The 23,328-nt window shown below is 38.8% G+C and overlaps 1 protein-coding gene and 1 long non-coding RNA gene across 3 annotated transcripts in view; one reads left to right on the forward strand and one right to left on the reverse strand.

Moving 5' to 3' along the window:
* The first annotated feature begins 1,323 nt into the window (after positions 1 to 1,323).
* Positions 1,324 to 11,602, forward strand: LOC109322536. The gene is made up of 3 exons (XR_002104396.1): positions 1,324 to 1,548; positions 4,630 to 4,634; positions 11,592 to 11,602. It is a non-coding gene; the product is annotated as an uncharacterized LOC109322536 (long non-coding RNA).
* A 6,242-nt stretch (positions 11,603 to 17,844) lies between these two features.
* The window catches only part of SCN2A (sodium voltage-gated channel alpha subunit 2), a 128,177-nt gene continuing 122,693 nt past the window's right edge, over positions 17,845 to 23,328 (reverse strand). For both annotated transcript variants that reach the window (XM_019553582.1, XM_019553583.1), the window contains exon 27: positions 17,845 to 21,214. In XM_019553582.1, coding sequence (XP_019409127.1) covers positions 20,022 to 21,214 — 1,193 coding nt within the window. In that variant the 3' untranslated portion in view covers positions 17,845 to 20,021. The remainder of the gene's footprint in view (positions 21,215 to 23,328) is intronic.

Here is a 23,328-nt window from a genome sequence, read left to right on the forward strand (position 1 = left end):
GGATATCACTTCAAAAATATGAATTTTAATAGAAAATGAGTTATTGTCTACCATTAAAATCACACACAACTTTTTATCACATTCATAATTTCCCCCCCAAAATCTGTACAAAGATTATAACATTTCTGTTAAAATCTATACAAAGTTTGGTAGAGGGAGAATTTCCAGTGTGTCTCACAGTGCAGCACAATGTAAGATATTCTGTTCCTCAGTGTTTCTCAGTATAAACTTTTATGTCCTTGAGGGCCTCTTGACCTCCCCAGAGTATACAGCAAAAACCATATTGAAATAAAAATAATAAAAATAATATTTAAAAATAAACATGCTACTTATATGATTTTCTGACGGTGATCAAAAAAATCATAAAAATCATAATCATATTATTTTCTATTAATGTATATGGATTTTTAGAATAATTTCTATAAAACTTTTGTTTCATCACCAATAAATAAAATAGGACTTTTAAAAAAAAGATTATAGAGTGAGAACAATCAGACATCAATACTGTAAGATTTTAATTAAACATTTCAGACAGCATCTGATTAGTGAAATAAACTGTAGTCTGGAAGTACAATAATGGAATCAATATAAGAAATGGGACTTTAAAATGCTAGAAAAGATTGAAAATTCAATTTTAAAATGTTTGGATGGTTAAAATAAAGTTTAACTAAATACTTGTGAAAAATTCTAGACATCTAATTCAGACATTATTGCTGAACAGAATGCAGAAAGAACTACAACCAACAAAGAAAATTAAATGTCAACACTACTTTGGGCATACCAGTGTCGTTATCCACCATGACAAATTAAATGCCAATTTTATCCTAATTTTCAAGGACACCCATGGTTACAGATAAACTACTTATGGCAACGAACAATGACATATAAACCTTCCATATAGTTACGAGCATCTCCAGCACCTGAACAAAGTAATTGTTGAGCTCACCTGGTTAAATTACATGCTTATTAGGATGGTTGGAATGATATCCACGGCTAGCTGTTAATTTAATGATTCTTTTCTTTTTTTATTGAAGGAGGTAACCCAGGCTGTGAATGACATTACAGGTGGCTCCACTCATGTGCAAAAACAGAATACTGTGAGGATTTTTTCCAGACCTTGTAATGTTGTGGTTTGGGAGTATGTTGCACTTAGAAATGGATTTTTAAACCTCGTGATCTGAAAATTGACACAACACTCAGTTGATGAATAGCAGAAAGGCTTGTTTTAATAACTACCAACAAGCTACAAAACTAAATAACAGAAAAAAAGACTCTTTTCCAATATAAAATGAGCTATTAGTCCTTTGCATCATCTTGGCTACAAAGAGATGTTTACCCAATGCAGGCAGGAAGCAGTTCTTGTACAGCCTCAAAGCGTGTATCCTTCACTTGTTGGCTAGGTAGCAGGATGACTTCTTGGTCTTTCCTGGACTGCACACATTTTGCTGGCAAATTTCCTTAGTTCTTATACTGTTTAATTGTATAACTTCAAAGCGTTTTTCCTTGATAGTTGGCCGATTAGAGTCCAAACAAACAGGGAGGAAAAGGGTGGCCATCATGTCACATAATTGTCTGGCTTCTGTTTTAGATTCATGTAGGTGTGAAGAGTTGTGTTTTTCTGCAGTCCCTGCAATTGTAGGTCAGTTTACAGGTGATGGGTCTGAGTGGTCCATCAGGATGCTTAAAGGTGTCACCAAACCCGTTCTGGGGTATTTGCATATTAATGGCGCAAATTTGCAGTAGCTTTTCTGTTGACCAAACTCCAGATATACATTGAAAGGTTGACACCTGTAACACCTTATAAATTGAATACTCATTGGGAGAAATGTGAGCAGGGTGTGTTTGCCACACACAAGGCATCCTTTCTGTGTCTTTTACAAGTTTTTCTTGAAATGCATATTTAGTCTTTTGTTTTATTAGCTGCTAGGTCAGTTGAAATACTTATGTAGTTTCCTTGCTTTCACTGGCTCTCTTAGACACACGCATGATAAGCATGTTAGGTCTCTGTTGACAATTTTCTTGATTTGACATAATCTAGCACAGGGAATACAGGTAGCCCTTGACTTAGGACTTTTTCAGTTATGACAAATGGCATTTACGACATTTGTAAATTGATAACCTGTTTCAAGGTTCCCACATGGTTTTTCCTTTACAACGGTTGACACAGCTGTGTCCAGCTGGTAAGTCTGTTGTTTTGGGGGGAAGGGGCCAGGGAAGGGGGCTGGGGAGCAGATCAGTGCCCGCACAGCGAGGGAGAGATTGGAGCTGGGGCGAGGGGGGTGCTATGGAGGGGCTGCAGTGTACTGGCACAAGCCCCCCCCCATGCCCTGCCACTACTCGCCCAGCCAGGGTGAAGTCACTGTTCATCCAGGAGGTGTGGAGACACTGGGCTGGCTCCTGCTGCTGCGCATTTCTTGTCTGGAGGCTCATTTTGCTTTCTGCCCGGAGCACAGCCCAGTGCAGCCCTGGCCCTACCTGCCCTGTGCTGAGCCTGGGGCACATGCACCACCTCATGCCCTCCCAGGCTGGTGGCAGAAGCAGTAGTAAGAGCCACCAGACAAGCTGCTACACAAGCAGCTCCAGGACCAGCAGTGAGCACTGGCACAAGGCATCCCATCCTGTCCCTGGGCAGCACTTGCCCCAGCCCCATCCCCAATCCCTCCCTCTGTGGGGGCACTGATCTGCCCCCCCGCCCCTTCCCTCCCCACCACAACAGACCTACAAGCTGGATGTAGCACATCAACTGTCTTAAAGGAACCAACCCCCCATTTATAACAGTGTTCCTATGGGAAAATTGGTTCCGAGTTACAACTTTTTGACTTAGGACACAGTTTTCAGGAACCAGTTGTGTTGTAAGTCTGAGGGCTGCCTGTAAAACCAATTGGGGTTGCTCTTTTTTGTATGGTCCCAGATGCCACTTTACATTTTTGTGAAAGATACACTGTTGTTTTAATTTGACTATAAAAATTTTATGTGTAGGCCTGGCCGAGCTGTTACTGTATTCACCATTAACAAAGTATAGTACAGCACTGCACATTTTACTCACTTACTCAAAAGAGAATTGCCACGGCCCCTTTATACCCAGTCAGCGTTTTCCAGTGAAATAATATTTCCATGACAAATATTATTTGCCATGCCATTTTACACCATCAGTTTCCTTGCTGGAATAATTGCACAGTCTACCTTCTGAGAGCTTCTCAGTATAGCATACAATAAGTGATGTTCCCACCATTGTACGCTTTTACGTAAGCGTACAATGGTGGTTGGTTGGTTCAAACTTACATATTTGAAGCCTAATCCAAATCAAGCCTTACAATCTTAATGATAGCAGTGGGCCTTGGATTAGATCGTTATTGGTTTTTGACTTTTTTGTTAACTAAGGCAACAATAAAACACAAATCTCAGTCTAAGTTTCCTCCCAAGTCCATCTGTTACTGGAAATTTTTAACTTTTCTGTTTTGCCTGCCTTAACAAGGGGCTCCAAACTTGTTTATTTTGTGGTTTGGAGCTAACAGGAACTATGCAGCAGCACAAGTCAATAGAAGGAATGCTGAATCTACAAATTCTCGCACTTGCCAGTTCATTGATTCAAAAGAAAAATACCTTCAACCATTTGCAGGATTCCTGAACCTACTTCCATGCTGCAACATGATAACATTTTTGAGAGTCTGCAACAAATATTTCTTGACAACTTTCTCATCCAGTCAGAACAATGACCTATCTTTGTGGGACCTTTCCAACTACAACTTAAACTTTGTGGCTATGGTTAGACATTCAAAAAGCCTGATCGTTCATTGATTCAATCTTTGTAAGTTAATCTAACCTGGATAGACTAAACCAGTTTGTAACTGTACAGAGATCCCAGAAATGCAGGCACATGCCTGCAATGACTCTGTCTAGAAGCTGGGGGGCACTAGAACTGTCCTCCCTTCCCTTCAACAGTGCTGAGCTGAGGTGGGGCATGGCCAGGCCCCAGCATGATGCTCTGATTAGGGAGGGGTTCCCCCCCCTTGATAACAGAGCTGGTAACATTTATCAGCTTTGTTATCAGCACTTAGCACCCCATCAGAAAACAAAACCTCTCATTAGTTCAAGCTTTTCTTAAACAACTTTTTCCAAGGAATGGAACATTCCAAGGAGGGACATTATCAGCTACCTGTTGATTAGCTCCAAAAAAGACAGGGTCCTAGATGCCTTTGTCCCGTCTGCCACAGCATGGACCGTAGCCAACATGTGGTCTGCTAGCTAATGCTGAGAGGTATCTGTGTAAGGCAGAGGGGAGGAATCCCTGCTTAGCAGGGAATGGTGAGGAGATGGGGGAAGCAGGGGGAAACCAAGCAAATGCTGCAGCCAGGGATCAGAGGGGATGGGCCAGCCCTGCGCTGGAGCAGAAAGGCCCAACAAGGCCAGAGAGCATGCTGGAATTCTGGGGGAGTCTGGTTTAATTTAAACCAGCAAGGGGTCTAGGACAGATATTGCATAAACCAGTTTGACCTAAATTGAATAAGTCTGATACTACATTCAACCAGGTTTATCTCAAACTGGTTTCAGCCATTTTCAAACTTATTTATATGCACTGAACATCTATTCTGTTATAGGTTCAAAACAGTTTCTGATCACTTAAACCAGTTTATGTGTGATGTCTGTCCCTAGCTTAGAAGATTTCAGTGAGAATGAATCTAGAATATGCATTTCTGCATTGTTTTTGAGATGCTTGATGGGGGGTGTCTTCAAATTATGATTTCTCCTGATAGAAGATTTTACAGCACATCAAGTACATGTCCACCTTATAGATACTGAGTTGGTAGTATAAATGGTCATGTAATACACCCATTTGTTACTGATTGGAAACAGTAAAAGAGAAAAAGAAAGAAGACAAGGATATGGACTGTTGGAATATCAGTCCTTTCTTAGGGATATTCAGTTACTTTTGATCAATGCTCTAATCCCTTATAAAAATACATATTTTTAAGGAATTGTGCATCTCCAAAAAGGTAATGACTATATCAAGGTTCTATGAATATTTTGCTTTAAATGGCTATAATACTGAAAAGGTGTGTGTGATTCCATTATCCATAAAAGGAAAACCAAAGAATGATTTATTTATTAGCAAAGAGGGAGCAGCTGCATTGTGCTGACTGTGATTCCCTGATTCACAGCAGCCCTGACACAGTGCAAGTTATGGCTGCCCAAGCTTTGAGCAGGGGGTTGTATAGATCACCCCCTGAGGTCCCTTCCAACCTTAATTTTCTATGGTTCTATGATGCTAAGTTACAACACTGATGTATGACCCTCAGGAATTCTTCCCAGATTCTACCATCAGAATACTTGTGACCTCCTTCCTCACATATAAAAAATAAATGAGCCCTCCCTACCAGTTCTCCTGCATAGAGAAATTCCTTGCTGGACACATCTGGATTTTATGCCACCTACCTGGTGCAAAACAGCTTTAGTGTAACATAGAATCTGGTCATTAAACACTATGGCCTTGTCCAGACAAGAATGGACATTTGGTTCCCCAGCGACACCTAGCAGTGGTGTGCCTTGTGCCACTGCTAGTTATCCCCAGGGAACATCTGTGCCACTTACACTCTGACATGCAGCAAGTTTACCAGGGAGGCTGGGGCCAGCTGACCCCTGCAGCCTTACCTGTGGTCCTGGGGGCCTCCCAGGGCTGCAGCAGTGGTGATCCTGCCCCTGGGAACCCAGCTGGCAGCTGCAGTATGGCTCCTGCTGTCCCAGCTCTGGTTTTGAGTGGTACATGCCACCACCTCATGTACCACTCTGTTTTTTTTCTTTTGTGCTTTTTTTTGACCTCTGAATATCCAGGGGTCAATCCCCTGTCCGCCTGCTCCCCCCGCCTCCCCCCCCCCCGGGCTCTGCTCCCTTGCACTGCAGAGAATAGCTGAATGTGTAGTATGTGGTGTCACAGCCATGCCTGCGGTGCCACATACTACACAGCCATGCTTGTCTGGACACAGTCTATGGGTGTATCCAGATGAGCGCAGACAAGCGATACTCAGTGCCAGAGGCCCATCTACAGCACTACACCCCATACACCCTGCACATGCAGGGGTTCCCCATGTTGCTATTTTGCAATGCAGGGCTTTTTTTTGATCCTGAGAGATCCTGGGGTCAAAAAATTTCATGCCTAAAAAAAGCAGCGTGGCACACATGGCAGCATCACGCACTACCCAAAACCAGAGCCTGGCCAACCAGAGCTATGTTGCAGCTGCTGGCCAGGCTATTTTCTGCATGAGCAACATGGCTGCAGCTCCCTGAAGGCCCCAGGGCTCTAAGTAAGGCTGCTGGGGACAGCACAGTTGTTGGCCTCAGCCTCTCCTACCCCACCTGGGGTAATGTGCCATGGCACCAGAGCGTGCGTGGCATGGATGTTCCTCCACACAAGGTGTGCCACTACTACTTGTCCCTAGGGAAACATGTTGCCGCTTGTGGGGAGACACCCTATAAGGATTAGCTATAACCTTAGCTCAGGCAAACACTTCTGTTATGAAAAGAACTTTTTTCATGAGTACAAGCTTCTCACAAAAGTAGGAATTGAAGTATTAAGGTCACAGTAACTTTGCATATCCATTGCTATCTGACATTCAAAAAGGAATGATATAAAAAAAGGAATTTTGTAAAATAAAATATGCATGCCATGTATATTAGCATCTGATTTATGTCAGCATGTCTGCAGTTTGCCTCAGGGGGCTTCAGGTACTACAGTATACGATAGACTACTGAAAGAACTGGAAAGAGCTGGTGACCAATTGTCCACATCATTTGCTCTGTATTGCAAGAGCTGTTAGTTCAGGAAGTATAATACCTCAGAGCCTGACAATAGGAGTTAGAAAGCCTGTGTTCTGCCCCTAGCTTACTTGCTGTGCTCACTGTCTTACTTTGTAAATTAAATTGACCAAGTCACTTAGCCTTACAGTTCATCCACCTGAAAAAATGTATCAGATACTTTTTGACAGGATCATTGTGAACTTCAATTAAAAACTGAACACTAGCATGTAAATAATGTGAAATATTTTGAGATCTTGCATACACTGCACTATAAACATGTTGAAAATTATATGCACCTTTTAAAAAAAGCCAACATGGTTTGTCATTTGGACCTGTTACCAAAGGCTTTATGTTCTGCTGTATGTCAGCAAGCACAACATAAATACTGAGAGAATTAAACTTGTATACTGTTTTCTCTTCCCTATTTAATGTACACCTATTTGTCAGGTCTCCATTTTAATGGAAAGCTTACAATAGCAACATATTTTCAGTGCTATAGTTACAATAAGGCTTGAGAGATTTTCTACTTTCTCCTTGTATTACCAGAAGAACTAGAAGAGGCAAGTCTGCTTTCTGCCATAAACAGAAATGTGTATTTTACACAGTGCTCTTAAAACTAGAACAGAGATTATTAATGAGAAACACACAGAAATACACTGGAGTGCCTGATCAGCTCCTTTCATGGATCAACATTTTTCTGTTAGAAAGAAAATTTATACCCCTAAGCCATATACAGCATTCTATTTTGCAGATGAAAAATCCTGGTTGCCATGGAAACTGCAAAAAGTCAGTCATGACATGGCAGTGGTATAATGGGGAATGTCTGCTGGGAAAACACTGAGATTTTCATATCAGAAACTCTGGGATGAATTTAGCTTGAAAATAAAGCATTTGCTCAGAACTAAGTTCCAAAGTCTTCCACTAGAAATGTCTATTGAGGTTCCAAGGGATTCGTGTGCTCCTTCTTCCTGCCTAGGAAGAAAGATCATTTGTGTTTATGAACAAACATACATGCACATATGTTCATCTGTCTATACAAACACACATATGCATATATATGTATGTATACGAATATGTATAAAACAAAAGTGGGGTGTTCAAAATCATGTATTTACTTTTGTCTTGCTTTTACAAGTCTGGTTTGTAGAGATACAGATGCATGTGATACAATATGTTTACTATGTTGATAATCCACTTTGTGCCTTGCCTCTCTATACAGGACAATGAAATATTGAAAGTAAGACCTTTCAAAAATGCAGAAGGGATAATTATTTCAGGCAGGCAGCATAAAATAAGATACAGTACTATAGTTTAAAACAGTACCTTGGGCTAACTGATCTTTTATTCTTTGCTTTTTACCTGCTATTCACATTTTTCAGTCAGCAAACATCCTACATTTTTTCCATACAAAAATTGATATAAATTCAAATCTTATTTGAGAAAACTTTTGCCAATTTAAAACAGAATGAAAAAGCAGTCATGCAATTCCATTTCTGAATATCATTGGTGCTCCAGGGTCAGGTTGTGAATGAATGACAAATATCATAGTCAAAAGATCCACATAATACCATGGAATTCATGATCCTGTTGACCTTACCCTCCAAGTCATCCCATTATAAGCCAATAGTTTAAGAAGTGCTTGATTTATCCTTCTGTCAAATGTGCAATAATGTAAAATGCCTTGAGATCACAACGTGACAGGCACTGTAAAGAAGTGCATTTAAAAATACTAGACCTAAAGACCATATACTGAGTTTGAAATCTAAGGACCAAAGAGTAAAGTGTCCTGCAGAATGAGCAGGTCCTAAACAGCAGGTGTCTTCCACCAGCCACCATAGTATGCAGTACACAGAATCATTTAAAACACTTCTGGTGGTTTTGCTTTGCATTCTCTAGCTTTCTTGACAGACGAATTACTGGGAGCACTGGGCAGCTCCATATGCAACACTCAGGTGAAGGCTGTACCAGAGAATTTCCAGTGGAACTTTTCCCCCATCTGAGCAGTGCAGTGGGATCTTTAAAAAAAAATCCTCTAAGCTGTATGAGGTGTACATATCCTGCTCCTTTTCCTGACTTTACAAAAAGTGCAAATATGAGACTATCTGGCCTCAAAAAGCCAAGAGTATCAATAGGAATTTGGAACAGGAAATTAACAGCAATGCCTTGGTCATGGACAAATGATCACATACCCCAGTGTCATTCACATAGGTTTTGTATAAAAATGCAAATTATATTTGGAAATTCATCAGCAACTCTCTGATATGCAGCTCTTACTGCACCTCACAGGTAAGTGGCAAGAGAGCAGGGAACAGACTATTTACCTTTAGCAAATGGTAAATAGGACAGACACAGACAGACAGACAATACCTAAAATGGTATAATTTTTGTCAAGGGGAGTTGACCCCTGATTCCTTTTTGGGGGTAAGTCTACACTAAGTTGGACAAAAATACTTCCATGTAAGGGTTCTGTCATCTGTCTGTTACTTCATTACAACAGCGTACATGTTATCTGTTCACAACCCTGAGCTGGTGACTTTCTAAGATGGACCATAATATTTCTGCTTGTATGGTGTTATTATTCTGATACTTTTCAGCAGCAATATAACATTAAAGACAGCTTATATTTCCAGTGTTTTCTTCTTTTTTTTCTGTTTTGGAGAAAGGGCTAGTGAGTAAGAATAAATATACCTAAGTAATTACATGTTTAGACCAATAAAAGGACATAGATGCATGTTTAAACTTGTTCCTTAACAACTAATATAATGTGTAATAGTATAATATATATTTACCATGTCTTCATTTAACTGGAAAATAAAATCTTTTATTGTTACAACCCTACAGTACAGATAATAATCCACTGAACTGATCACTACAGTCCAAAAGTTGCAACAACTCTTTCTCTTCCTGCTTTACTGTTCTCTTAAATTAGCCACCTGTAATTGATTTTTCAACCCAATTTGGGAAAATAGGCTAAATATTTGGCTAAATACTTAGCCTTTTGAAAAAAGAAAACAAAATATAACTCAATTTCAGTCACTCCTTTCTTCCCTGTGTGAAGCCATATAACAATTCTGTAGTTACTATGTAACAAATATCTATAGATAAAGAGTGTGACTATTCTTCTATTGTCAGTCAGTGTCAAAAGTTTTACATTAGGCTGTTTTCTATTTTCTATTATTTAAAGATGTTTTGTTTTAAAATTACTAAAATTCACAGTAACATCAGTATCCTAGACTATAACATCAGTATCCTAGACTATGCTGTATTTAATAATTGCAATATGATGATTTGTCTTTTCCAGACACTCAGTATCTGAACACAAAGTATGGAAAGCTAAGCAGTAATCCAAATGTCTTTATCAGAACCTGATACAGTATTATTCAACCTACACATTATAAAGATAACTGATACCAATTATCATTGCATAATGCATATATCAGCATATTTCAAATATGTGTTCTCAATCTGTAGTGTGAATAGAAATTCAGAGACAGGTAAGAAGAGACTAAGTTTCAGGACTCAAGTTCAGGAAGTGTGAAGACTGTCTATTTCAAATTACTATCTTATCTCTCTCATTTCCGGAAGTGCTTTCAAAACCAGGCGTAATGGATGTTTTATTCATTTCATGATGTTCTTGAAAATGTCAGTTTAAAAGTTTAAATAGTTTGGGATCAAACAGTCAGATGCAGGAAATGAATATAAACAATCCATGCTTTAGTTTTTCATGCTGTTTTCTTTTTTTTTCACTCCCACTCTTCAGTAATTAGCTACAATAAATAATAGTTGAGATCTTTAAAGTCAACATGGGAAGAAGAGGCATTAGTTGCTGAGGAGTTCTGAGGCACTCCACAGTAACCATGAATTGAATATATTATAGCAGTGTTCATACTTAAGTACCCACATAGCATCACAACTGGCACAATGGTGCATCGCAAATGTAAAATGATCTATTTTAGTTAGTATAATAACACATATTATTTTTGTGACCATAATTACTGTAGCTTTCTTGCTTTGAGAAGATTATTTAAACAGTAAATAGTAACTTGGGAGATATCTGAGACAGTTTGTTCCTTCTTGCTCCCATTCAGCACTGGCATACTTGTCACCACTCCATATTTGTATGGAGATATGGATAAAAATGATTTATTAAAATAAAAGTAATAATGAACCTTTAATATGACATAATTTGGCATTTTCTGTACAAAACATGAAGTGAAGGTCAGAAGTCTGGACTTTAGAATTGTGCTTGCTGTCAATATTCTGCAGGCTTTGCAATGAAACCAATCATCTTCCCACTGGACGTTCACAGGATAAAACAGTCTTCTTAGACAGTACTTCCAGTCCACTTCCAGATCTGCTGGGAAGCATGCAGGGGGGTTCCCTGTGCCCCCTTGGCACAGGAGGGATCTTGGGTGCCCCCCCAGACCCAGGAGGCACCAGTTGCCAAGCCAGGGGCCCCCCATCGCACTCCCCAAGGGACTGGGAAGTGGACCTAAAGTGCTTCTGGTCCACTTCTGGGTCTGCTGCCAAGTGCACTGGAGAGTTCCCCATGCTTCTGGGGAGCTCCCCCTGCATGTGCCCTAGCATTGTAGTGTTCAGAGCCCCTGCTACCTAGACGTATGTAGAAAAAAACATTTAAAGCTGTATCTACGTCCAAATCTCTACGAATCTCTATGAATCGATTTGGAGGGTTCTGAATCGATTCAGAGAGATTAAATGGTCCTCTGATTCAATTCAGATTTGGAGATTCAGCCACTGAATTGGGACAAATCTCTACTGACTCGAATCAAAGACCAAAGCTTCACACCGTCCTAATTTTTACCACCATTGCATGTTTTTCTTTTCTTTACTTGCTGTCCTTTTCCCATGTCTTGTCTAATAGATTGTAAGCTCTTCCGGTAAAGGTGATTTCTTATTTTCTGTTTTGTACTATATGCTGCAAAATGAGGCCCTATTGTTTATAAGGTCCAAGACACTACTCTAATAAATATGTTTAATTAAGGTGGTAAAGACCATTTGCACTGGAATGAGGGGAGCTGTCCAGTGTCTCTATGTTAAGTTTTTTATAAGTGATTATTACAGCTTTTTTCCTGTTATGCCCATACTATATTGACACTGCTATACAGTATATACCTTGAGTTGCAAGTGGTACCATATTAAAGAGTGTATAATCACATAACAAAGATGAACTGTGAACCTCTTATATGGTGTATGAGTTAAAGATAGGGTTCAAAGTATTGTGGAGTGAGTGGAGACAGAAATGCAAGTTCCTTTCCTCTGACATAAAAGAAATGTGCTTCCCATCTTTTCTGTGTGTTGGGAAACCAGTACTGCTCTGTAACAGCCCCTTTCCTTGGCTGGTGCAGTAAGAGCTCCACCTTCTGTTTCAGTCTACTGTAACCACTGGTTACTGATTGATTTTATTCAGTTTTTCTATTAGCATTAGGAATAATTTATTTTGGTTCACATATCCTTCCATCCAATTCCTTAACTATTTTGAAAACCTTCCTGGATACCTGTATTTCCCCATGTTTAAATCTTTTATATTCTAGATTAGCATTTGCAAATTATGTAGAAATTCAGTAGTTGTACTTTGGAGGCTTTAGAAAGACATCAGTTGCACTAGAAAATATGCAGAGAAACAGGGTATGTGTACCACACATTCATTCTATCTGGCTGCTATAAATTGTTTATGAAATCCTTTCCCTGTTGGTCTCAAGGATTCTTCTGCAACAGAATTTGAGTGAGCTCCTGTATGCAATCTCTCCTCTTGAGAGATGAAAATGTGCCACAGTTCACTTTGCAGCACACTCTGAGTTCAGAGTGGTTTTAAACTACTGCTCAAATCAATCCCTGGTGTCATTCCACTGATTTCTTGTAAATTACCTCCAAGACAAATATGGCCCAGTGCATTCAAGCATGCTCTGAAATTACATTTTTTGAGAAACACACTCTTGAAAAATAGGGGCACATTTACACTGCTGTCATAAAAGTGCAATGCAATGTAGAGCAACCAGAACTAGCTTTTATTTATTTAGCTTAGGTCCTAGATAAGGGCTAATTTACCCTGCTGAAAAATCATACACCATGAAATCTATAGAGAATCCATCAATTACCTTTCCTTTCACTTTGTCACAACTTCACCTATGATGCAGCCTCAGTAAAGACCTACAAGACTGTGATAAGGTACAGAGTAGTATTTGGTGTTAATGAGCAGAATGTAGTGAGTGTTTAATCATATAACAATTAATTTATATGTGAAATGTTGCAGGAAATGAGGAAATTAATGTTGCAGTTTTGTCACAGGATCAGCAGTAAGTAACATACTGCATTGCATTATAAACTCTTTTTGTAGCCTTTTATTTTCCTGCCCATTTTTTCTGGCATTAAGCCTTGTGAAAGGAATTTTTAAAACTGTGTTGCAGTTTTTATTTTCAAAATGCAACTTTGTGGCACAGAAAAAGTTGGATTCTGACTACTTCACTCCCTTCTCAAGAACTGTGCTAAATATGTTAGCACTACTTGGGAAAAGATGTATGGAGCCACTGACTTATTGATAGTTTTACTTATGTTGAGTGGTATTTATTCCACTATTAGATCTACTTGAAGCCAATGGAGCTCCTGGCAGAGTAAGAGAAGCACAGCAAAAATAGGAGTGATAGATCCCAACCATATCTTAGTAAAACAGTTTTTAGGGTGGTTTTTTTTTCCTGGTTAACATGATTAGGACTAGGAGGGTTCAGACCATATTTTTGCTGTGAAGGAAACACTGGCTTTGTTAGGTTGCAGTTTTATTATAAAGTTTCAGATTCTTGCAGCCTTTATTTGGGAGTCTACCAGTGCAGATGAGTAGGGCCACAGCAGATATGTACCATGGAAATGTTATATTACTGCATGGATTTAGTTGCTACATGGTAAAAAAGAAATGGGTGCTCACCCCTCTGCTCATTCTCCTGTTGTTGCTGAGAGAACCAGAACTATCTTGGATCATTCAGCCAAGTACAGACATTGAAAAAGCCCCTAGCAGAAGTGCTCTATTGCACTTTACTTAAGTTTGAGCTATAAGTTTTAGCATGAGGCAACCAAACAGAAATTTGCTATTTGGTTGGGGGGTGGGGTCAAGCCTACCCACACTGGCCACTGGGGGCACTCCTACATGCCTCCCAGGAGGCTGCCCAGCCCTGACTCCCATCAGCTAGCTATTAGGCCTGTGCAAGTAGGCAGCTATTCAATCCAGCTTCAGATCCGGCTGCTTTAGATGCCAGGGATCTGATCCAGAGCTCCGGATCAGTTTCCCACTTTGAATCGGCTGAAGCGGCTCCAAAGCTTCTGAGCCGCCTCGGAGATCTGGCCATAAGGTATAATGGGGAATTAATGAAATATCTATAACTTTGTTGTTTTTCATCTAATTTGGATGGAACTTGCAGGAATGGTAGCCTCTGCTGAGGGCATGGAGCCTGCCAAGTTTCAAGAAGATCAACACAGGGATTTGGGGGGAACTGTACCCCAAATTCTTGAAAGCAAAACTCATGTCACATGTATGTGAAGCTCTGGGGCTTCCTTCATTTGCCAGCCTACCACCTAATATCAGCCCTCTTAGTCTTGCTGAGGGACTTGCCTTTGCCACAAATATTCTTCAGCTCTGCTTTGCTCAACCCTACGTGGGTGTTTATTGCACTAGGGTTGAGACTCACCCATGGATGCTGTCCTCCTCCTGAGGTACTCTGGAGGGCTTTCCCCATTTCCCTATTACCTTGAGGTAATCTCCATCACTCAGGGTTTTATCCATTCTCCACCCCTCTCTGGATGAAGAACACTAGCGCCTGCCTTTATTCTATTTCCCTCAGTTTACTCAAATCTGCCTCCAACTCCCCCCCACACACACACACACACTTTCCCAGGTATTTTCCCAAGCCTATCTTTCTACCCTAACCTGAAGCCATTTTTTTCACATCTTCCCAAATTCCTCTTACCTTGGCTGAAAAATGTGGAGCTGCACTGCTGGGAGCAAACTACTGCTGTCCTGGGAGAGGGCTCCTTTTGTCCTCACCAACTGCTGAGTGAAGAAGAATGGACTTTATGCTGTAGGCTGTCTTCCATACTGGGCTGCAGGAAACTCTCTCCTGGTGGTGGGGTGCACCTTGGCTGGCAGCCACACTGCACTGGGCAGCACCAGCGAGAATGGGCTGCTTTTGCACAGCCACTAGTCCATGTTTGTGTGCCTGGGGGTGCAGCAGCTCTTTAGCTAGGTGATGCCAATGAAGCAAGAAGAGCAGGGAGTCAGTCTACAGATTGCAAGAAGTGAAAGATGGAAGAGGAACAGTCCAATTTCAACTGCAGGAACTGGCACAGTTTCTGATTATGAAGCTATCTTTCCAAATGTGAACCAGTGTAGGGATATTTCCACTAGTCTAACAAGACATGTCCAACCACTAATAACGAGATGTGAATGATCTGTTCATTTCACTAGAATATTGGTATTGAAATTTAGGAATACCTAGTGAAATGTTTAACAGGATCAACTCTTCAAATGCTGGTCACCTGAAGCACCCAGGGTATGGATTCATCTGAAAGGGCAGTCCACAGACAGGTGGTTAGAAGCCTGGACAGAAAATTGGACTGCTCAATCAAATATTTATTATCTTCTAAGGGTAGGATTCTGTAGGGAGGAAGGGGAGGATTAATATAAGAACATATGATCACAAATGTTAGAAATTAATATAATTAAATATAATTTTTAATTTAATATACTAATACATTGAATCACTCAGTCCATACCTGATAGAATTGATCTCTACAGAACTCTCAGAATCTAGAGAAATTAGAACAACTTGGGAAAGGGGTGGAGCTGTTCAGTGAGAAACACAAGGTTATCAGGAAGATCACCTCAGATTTTCCTTTAAAAGGACTGATCAAAATAGGTCTCAGTTTTATTTTAAATGAATGGGTAAATATCAATGATTTATTAATCATTTTATTAGTAATTCCATGTGTAGTTCTAATAAGTTAGATTTTTTTAAAATCCCTGCAGATTTCAAATAACAAAACAACCCCTGGCCCCCTCCAAATTCCAGTGGCCAGGGTTTTTATTTTAAGCCCTTAGTATAATTTTCTTTGTGGCTTTTTTTTTTTATGGTATGTAAGTAAAGGGAGTAAAACTTCGCTGCATTCAGAAAAACATTGACAATCTTCTGAAGGGTCTAATTCAGATAGCACAAAAAATCTTTTTATTAAAAAATAAGCTTTATACTTAAATTATGGTGTGTCTGGTCTTTGATGTCTTCCTTTCTTAAGCCTGGATATGGTAACTGGTTCTGTGTGGGGAGAGACAAGGGATTTGGTTGCAGGAGTGTGACCTAGTAGTAATTCTCATTTATAAAAATCCTAAAGAAACGGTGTAAACAAGCCCTTTATTTTGGATGTTTTCAAAAGAAAGAGACAAGTCTGATAGTCTTAATTCAGGCAAAACTTCAGAAAACACTACTGGGAATTTTTTTCAAGGTCCAGAGGGTTACATCCAAAGTTCTGATTCAGCTTTCAAACACACAATTGCCCATCCTTGGATACCTTGTAATTGTGTAACTGTGTAAATTTGGACAAACACATTTGTAAGGCATGTAGTGCTTCTCATCCAACACAGGAGGCTTAGAAACAAGAGTTTGCACAGGTATTTCAGAGCTCTTATTTTTCTCTATATCTGGCTTTAAGTATGCCTTACTCTTGTTCCCTAGGTGCTTTCCTTTTCCTATTGCTGGCCTTAGCATTTTTTTGGCAGGATCACAGTTCACTCTGCATTAATGTGAATTAGCAATTTCATTTTAATAAGTTAATCAGATGGCCACATGTTCCTTAAATATGGCAATGCCTCTGTTTTCTGGTTCTATCTCTCCAGTTCACAAAAGTTTATAAAACTCATGCAGAGAGTGAACCAAGGATATCTACTTTGAGGTAAGGTATTCTTCCAAGATAGCTGCCTAACCACCTCATAAGAAATGCTGTAATTTGGAAATATAATGAAGTATCCGTATGAAAAGGCTGGCACACATAAATATAAGAATACTTGAGTTTCCCTAACAAATTTATTTGGAGTGAAGCTACTGCATTTTTTTAACTAATCAAAGCCACCCAATAAAATAAAATAGGGATAAATGACCTACTTATAATCAGAAGGCCCATCTGTTGTGCTTCAATGTAACAGGCCTCAAACATTTTTAGTAAATATAGAGTTTTTCCTCAGTGCCCACAGCCAAATTTTCCTTTTATTCTTTTCCCTCTGGAGAAAGGAAGTCTTGTAATGTCCTCTGCAGCACAGGAGGCCACGTTTCCTTGGGGCTGTTTGCATGTAAGTATGTGAAGCAATTGAGCACAAACAACTCTGTGTATAAATATATTGTAAATGTTTAAATGTTATATGTATACTGTTTTTACATATTAATAGTGTAAATAGTTGGGTGCATCCAATACTTTATTGAAATTAACAGTGAAGCTCCCATTGACTTAAGTTCTTCTTTATTTGCCTTATTGTAAAATAATAAACAAATCATCTAGTCAACCAGGCTTCTTTACAGCAACAAAAATAATTAATGGACTTTGATTCTAAAACACCACTGTAATGCTTGCATATAGCATAAGGAAGTAGTAAAAACTCTATAGCATTAGGGTTTTTAGTAGTTTAAAACTGATTCAAATGTAAAGGTTTTAAACATCTTTCATATGAGCATTCTCTTATGCATAATCATTTTCCACAGGGTTAATCAGCCTTGAAAACCAACTTTAAAATAGAAATGCAAATCAAGTTTAGGGAATATCAGGCAGTAGCAGGTACTACAAAAGATATAAACATTTGTAGACTATATCTCTCTACAGTAGCAACTTAATTTAATTGTACCTTTTAAAATTTGGAAAGATCTTAAATTCACCGGGCACAAATATCTGTGTGTGTGTGTGTGTGTGTGTGTGTGTGTGTGTGTGTGTATTTATATAAATATTTTATATATGCTTAACCATTTTAGCTTTACAAAAGGTTTTGACATTTATTGCTTCTTAGACATAAAAACAAAGACAGACCAATTAAACACAATAAAAAAAATGAAGTCTTTATTCTTTTGGCTCAACTGTAATGTGGTTTACTGTTCTTGTATGGTAATAGCATTTTCCTGCATGCAGTTCACCAACACACAAGTCAATAATTTTAGTAAAAAGAGGAATCAACATTTAATTTTTGCTTGTGTAACAAACAGAAAAATGTCCTGATGTGATCAATTATACAAGTTCGCTACTTAGTTATTGTGAAAAAAAAATCATTGTGGATCCCATATTATATCTAGAACAGTTCTAGTGCAGCATGAATCAACGAGATAAGAATAATCTATGTAAACAAACACTGGTAAAGATCAAGGATTCCATGAATAAAAAGACTACCTTGAAACTTCTGATGCAGGCGGTGTTAGGACTTCAAACAAATCTTCCCCGTGACATTTCAATTACAAGTTATATCTATTTGGAAGCAAGTGCATTTTGGACTCAGTTTGAAACTTATTTCACATTAAAATGTGTGCAAAAATACAGTACTAATAAAAAGCAGAAACCTAGAACCACCTCATTCTCTCCTTTATTTCTTATTTTGTGAAGTTCTTGAATTAAAAAGTGCTATGGACAGAAAGTAACAAAAGTGACTGTGACATCAACCTGAAGATAATTTTCTTTTCTTATTTTATGTACAAAATGCTGAAAAATAAAATAAAATGATATTTTTACAATATTTATATTTTCTTAGAAAATTCTATCCATGTATTTTCAACAGATTAAGCAGTTGGAAACAGGTCCTGTACAGTTGGGCTATACACCATACAGTTTTCACTTAAAATTTAAGAATGCAAAGCAAGAAGCTCTTAAATAGCTGCAAACTATTGCTTGATGACATGAAAGAATGATGTCCATTTCAACAATTTGTTTCACTTTACCACTGACATATGGTTTCCCATATTAAACTCTTTAACAGTGGAAGGAGTAAAGTACAGCAGCAAAGGCAAGATAAACATGCATCAGTGATAGCCTCCAAACTATCTATAATGGTGCAGAATACATCATATTATCTGCTGAAAACTTGCAAACTACACTTTTTGTGGTACATATTTGATGCAATAAATATTGTGCACTGGTCATTATTTGTTTGCTCAAACATGCACCACAGGGTAAAATAACTATTTACATCAACGGTGTTAGATTTTTGACACATACGGTGTCAACCTTGCTGAGAGCAGATGATGGCTAAACGATACTGCAGGGTGAAGTACTGCAGAGTGAAGCAGAATAACTTTATGAAGGTTGGTTTTTTGGTCAGTTAAATTTGTTAGGTTAGATTCAATGGATATTTGTGTTTTCCACAGAAGAACACTTAAAAATGGAATTTAAATCCACATAATTTTTAATAGAGTTTGTCTCAACTACAGTTTAATGGTTTGTGAAAAAATAAAACATCTGTTCAATAATTCTATGGGACTTTACAGGCACATTAAGATTTGTCTTGATGAGACACCACATGAATACTGTTTTAAGCACCTCAAAATATAGAGCCACCCTGAAACATGGAAGTAGTTAGACTCCATTGCTTTGTGCGATGTCATGTTTTTCCATGCATGATCTACAAGTGCAGCATGCCTTCATGCAAATCACTTCCATCTGTACATTATAGAGAATCAGAGAATATAATCCCTGATCCCCATCCCCCCTTCCCCAACATAAAACCCATTTACAAAAATAGTCACATATAATAGTAAACAACCTGTGGATTAAAAAAATGATAAATTCACCAACACTGATTTTTGTAAAAATATGGCAATTGTGGCAGTTGAAATGCAAACAGTGGATACAGTTATTGTACTCAAGTGTTGTATGTTAAACATGTAGATTCGTAGGTCTGCACCTTTTTTAAATTGGTCCCTACAGTCTGAGTAGCCATTTTGTCTCCTCTTCAGCAGTGTCAGCTGGTAATGAAAACAATAACCTCCTGTCAAGGTTGTTACTCTGTTTTACAGAGTTACAGTTTGATGACGAGGGGTCACTGTCTTGTTATAGGCACTGACCTTTAGTATATATATCATTATTTATATATATATTTATATATGTAAAATCTGTCAGTTTGGCATAGACCTCCTACAGGAGTCCCATTGACGGAAATACATCACTTTCTCAAGTTGTAAACACTATTTCATAAATAGAATTCTTTCTTACTTTTTACTTTCCCTGATGTCTTTACCTTTATCTTCCTTCTCCGATTTGTCTTTTTCATATTTCTCTTTGTCAGGCTTTGTTACACTATCGTAGGAAGGTGGAGAGGTTGTGGAAGGAGTCATATCTGTTTTTTCTGGAGTGGAGTTCTCATTCAGCTTATCCATAATCATATCTTCTTTGATAGGCAGGTCATCTTCATCTTTGTCTTCTTTTTTAAACATACATGAAACTTTTTTAACTTTTTGCCTTAAAAGGTGCCGTCTGTAAGCACGCTGAATGATGACAGCAGATACCTCTTCTTGTTTCCTTTTTAATGTGGTTGTAATTGGTTCATAGGAGACTTTAGAAGGATTGGCTGCCATAAACCGATCTTCCATTTGTATTCGAAGTGCATCCATCTCCCCACTTTCACCCAAAACACGCTTTGTAAAAGCAAACAAGATGTCCAGGCAGTGAATTCTGTCACCACTTACCATGGGCAGATCCATTGCAATAAGCTGGACTTTGTTGGGCTTTGCTATAAGAAGAGGAGGATCCAGTGAAGCTGCAAAATCAGACAGTTTACTGAATTCTATGAACTGGGTTGCATCTGGATCAAACTTTTCCCAAACTTCATAGAACATCTCAAAGTCATCCTCACTCAAGGGCTCAGCACTTTCTTCAGTTGCAACACTGAAGTTCTCCAAAATCACAGCAATATACATGTTTACTACAACTAGAAATGATATGATAATGTAACTGACAAAAAAGAAAATCCCAACTGAAGGGTTACCACAGTCTCCTTTAACAGAGCTTCCAGGGTGATCTTTATGTGGGTCACAGTCTGGTTCCCCACTGTTAAGAATTGGTGCTAACAAGCCATCCCAACCAGCGGATGTGGTAATTTGAAATAGGCAGATCATGCTGTTGCCAAAAGTTTCAAAGTTGAACATGTCATCAATCCCAACTTCCCTCTTAACATAGGCAAAGTTGGACATCCCAAATATTGCGTAAATAAACATGACCAGGAAGAGCAGGAGGCCAATGTTAAACAAAGCAGGAAGAGACATCATCAAAGCAAAGAGCAAAGTGCGAATCCCTTTAGCTCCCTTAATGAGTCGCAGGATTCGACCAATTCTGGCGAGTCGGATGACTCTGAACAAGGTGGGGGACACAAAATATTTTTCGATCAACTCAGCTAGAAACATTCCTGTTAAAAAATAAATTAAGTTAGTCAAATAGGCCATTAATTTAAAAACAGCTACTGGATATTTATGCTAGCATATTCAGGCTAACCATAGAGGAATATAACACACTTGTAGTATACTATAGCAAACTATAACAAAATTGCAGTATTGTTACCGTTCAATTGAACAAAACATTCACAGTATGACAATCCGCAAAAAAACAAACAAACCCAAAAGTTTTACAGCACTCTGCAAGACCATGCAAACTGAGCCAAAGAAATGCATATATTTTAGCTGGCAAAGTTCTTTGAATAGATGTGATAACTTTTATTAGATCAACTGAGCAGTTGGAAAAAAGCTCTTAGCAAGTTTTTGGGTGCAATCACCCAATATTTTAGCTGCTATCATTATACATATGTGTGTGTGTATGTGTGTGTGTTTTCTAGGGCAGAATACTCCTGAACAGGAGTATTATAAAATGTTCTTGGCCAGACTATTTGTATTATCTCAGTATCATAGATATTGAGGTCTGAGGAATATTGTTCTGTTTTAGTTATAATAAAAGCAATACAGATTAATTGGAAGGAAGAGCTCTGTTTATAGTTGTTGGCAATAAATTACAATGTAAGCAAATCAAACTACTTTATATACACATTTATACAGAAAATTAGCTTTTTAGTCATATCTGGAATAATGTGACCACAAATTCAATGGTAATCCCACAGCAACCAGAAATACCATATTTACTTGAATATAAAATGACCCCCCCAATAATTAGATTCTATATATGGAAAATTTATAAATTTGTTATAATTTTCCAGGTATAGAAACTAATTATTGGAGGTTTGCCTTGAGTTTGTCCTTCTCCCACTGCTAGAGGATGAAAAATATATCTGTAGGGGTCAGGTTTCCATGTTGCCCTCTGCCCCCTACCTCCAATATCTTCCCCCTGCACCTCCTTCTCAATCCTTTTACTGTCAGACCCTGTTCTCCCTGAGCACATGGAAATAAGGAGAAAACTTGAAAAAACTGACCTCGAAATAAAGAGAAATTACTATGAGATCCCACAAACTTACTATGGGTACCCATAAACCCAAAACAATGGGGTGAAGTCCCTCCCACTCAGGAAAAACAAACTCCATTGCCACTAGGGGGTGTTGGTTATAGTCACCTCACAAATCTCAAAAGGGCTTTCATTCAACAAGGACACTCCTTCAGACATAGATTGCACTTTTGAAAGCCACCTGGATACCATGTGAAGAATTGTTGCAGTACAAAAAGAAAATCCTCAGAAATCGCATACCATTAGTTATGACATATCATCCTTCCCTGGAGCCTAAACAGAAACTATTCAAACAATTGCAACCCATTCTAGAAGGAGACCCAATTCTTAAAGAGACCTTCTCAGAACCACCCATCCTAACACCAAACCTCACCAATCTCATTATCAGAAGCAAACTTCCTATGGCTCAAAACACATAGAATGGATCCAGACCATGCTGTGACAAGAAATGGAAAACCTGCCAACACATCTCTACCATACCCATAGTAACTACACCCCACAACAGAACCATCCCCATTCCTGGATCTTACACCTACACCTCCAAAAATGTAATATAATCTCATGCAGTGCACTAAGTGCCCTGATGGAAAATACATATGAGAAACCAAAAAAACCCTGTGTACCGGAATGAACACACATTGAAAATCTATTGAAGACAAAAATACTCAATTACCTGTGGGTGCACACTTCTCACAAAACAGCCACTCTCTCCTCCAGTCTCTCAGTTCTAATCCTCAAAGGGTGCATCTACACAAGATGCTATGTCACCATAGCAATGAGATATGGTGATGTACCTGTCGCTACAGTGATGTAGCATCAGCGGGCACTAACTGTGATGCCATTACCGCTGTGTAGTAGCAATACGCTACTGTACAGTAGCTCATTGTTACTGAGCAGTAGGGTTGGAAATGACCCGTGTGCTGCTGGGACTGCAATACTGGTGGGTACTGCACAGTCATTTAGTACTTGCTTTAGCAAACTGCGCAGTGGGGTGCATGTGTAGATGTGCCCAGTGGGAATTTACAAAACATCTTTCATAGACAAGCCTATGAACTTTATGAACTTCACTTCATA

This window comes from Crocodylus porosus, unplaced genomic scaffold (genome assembly GCF_001723895.1).
Source record: "Crocodylus porosus isolate Cpor-Errol unplaced genomic scaffold, CroPor_comp1, whole genome shotgun sequence".
Taxonomy (NCBI): Eukaryota; Metazoa; Chordata; order Crocodylia; family Crocodylidae; genus Crocodylus; species Crocodylus porosus.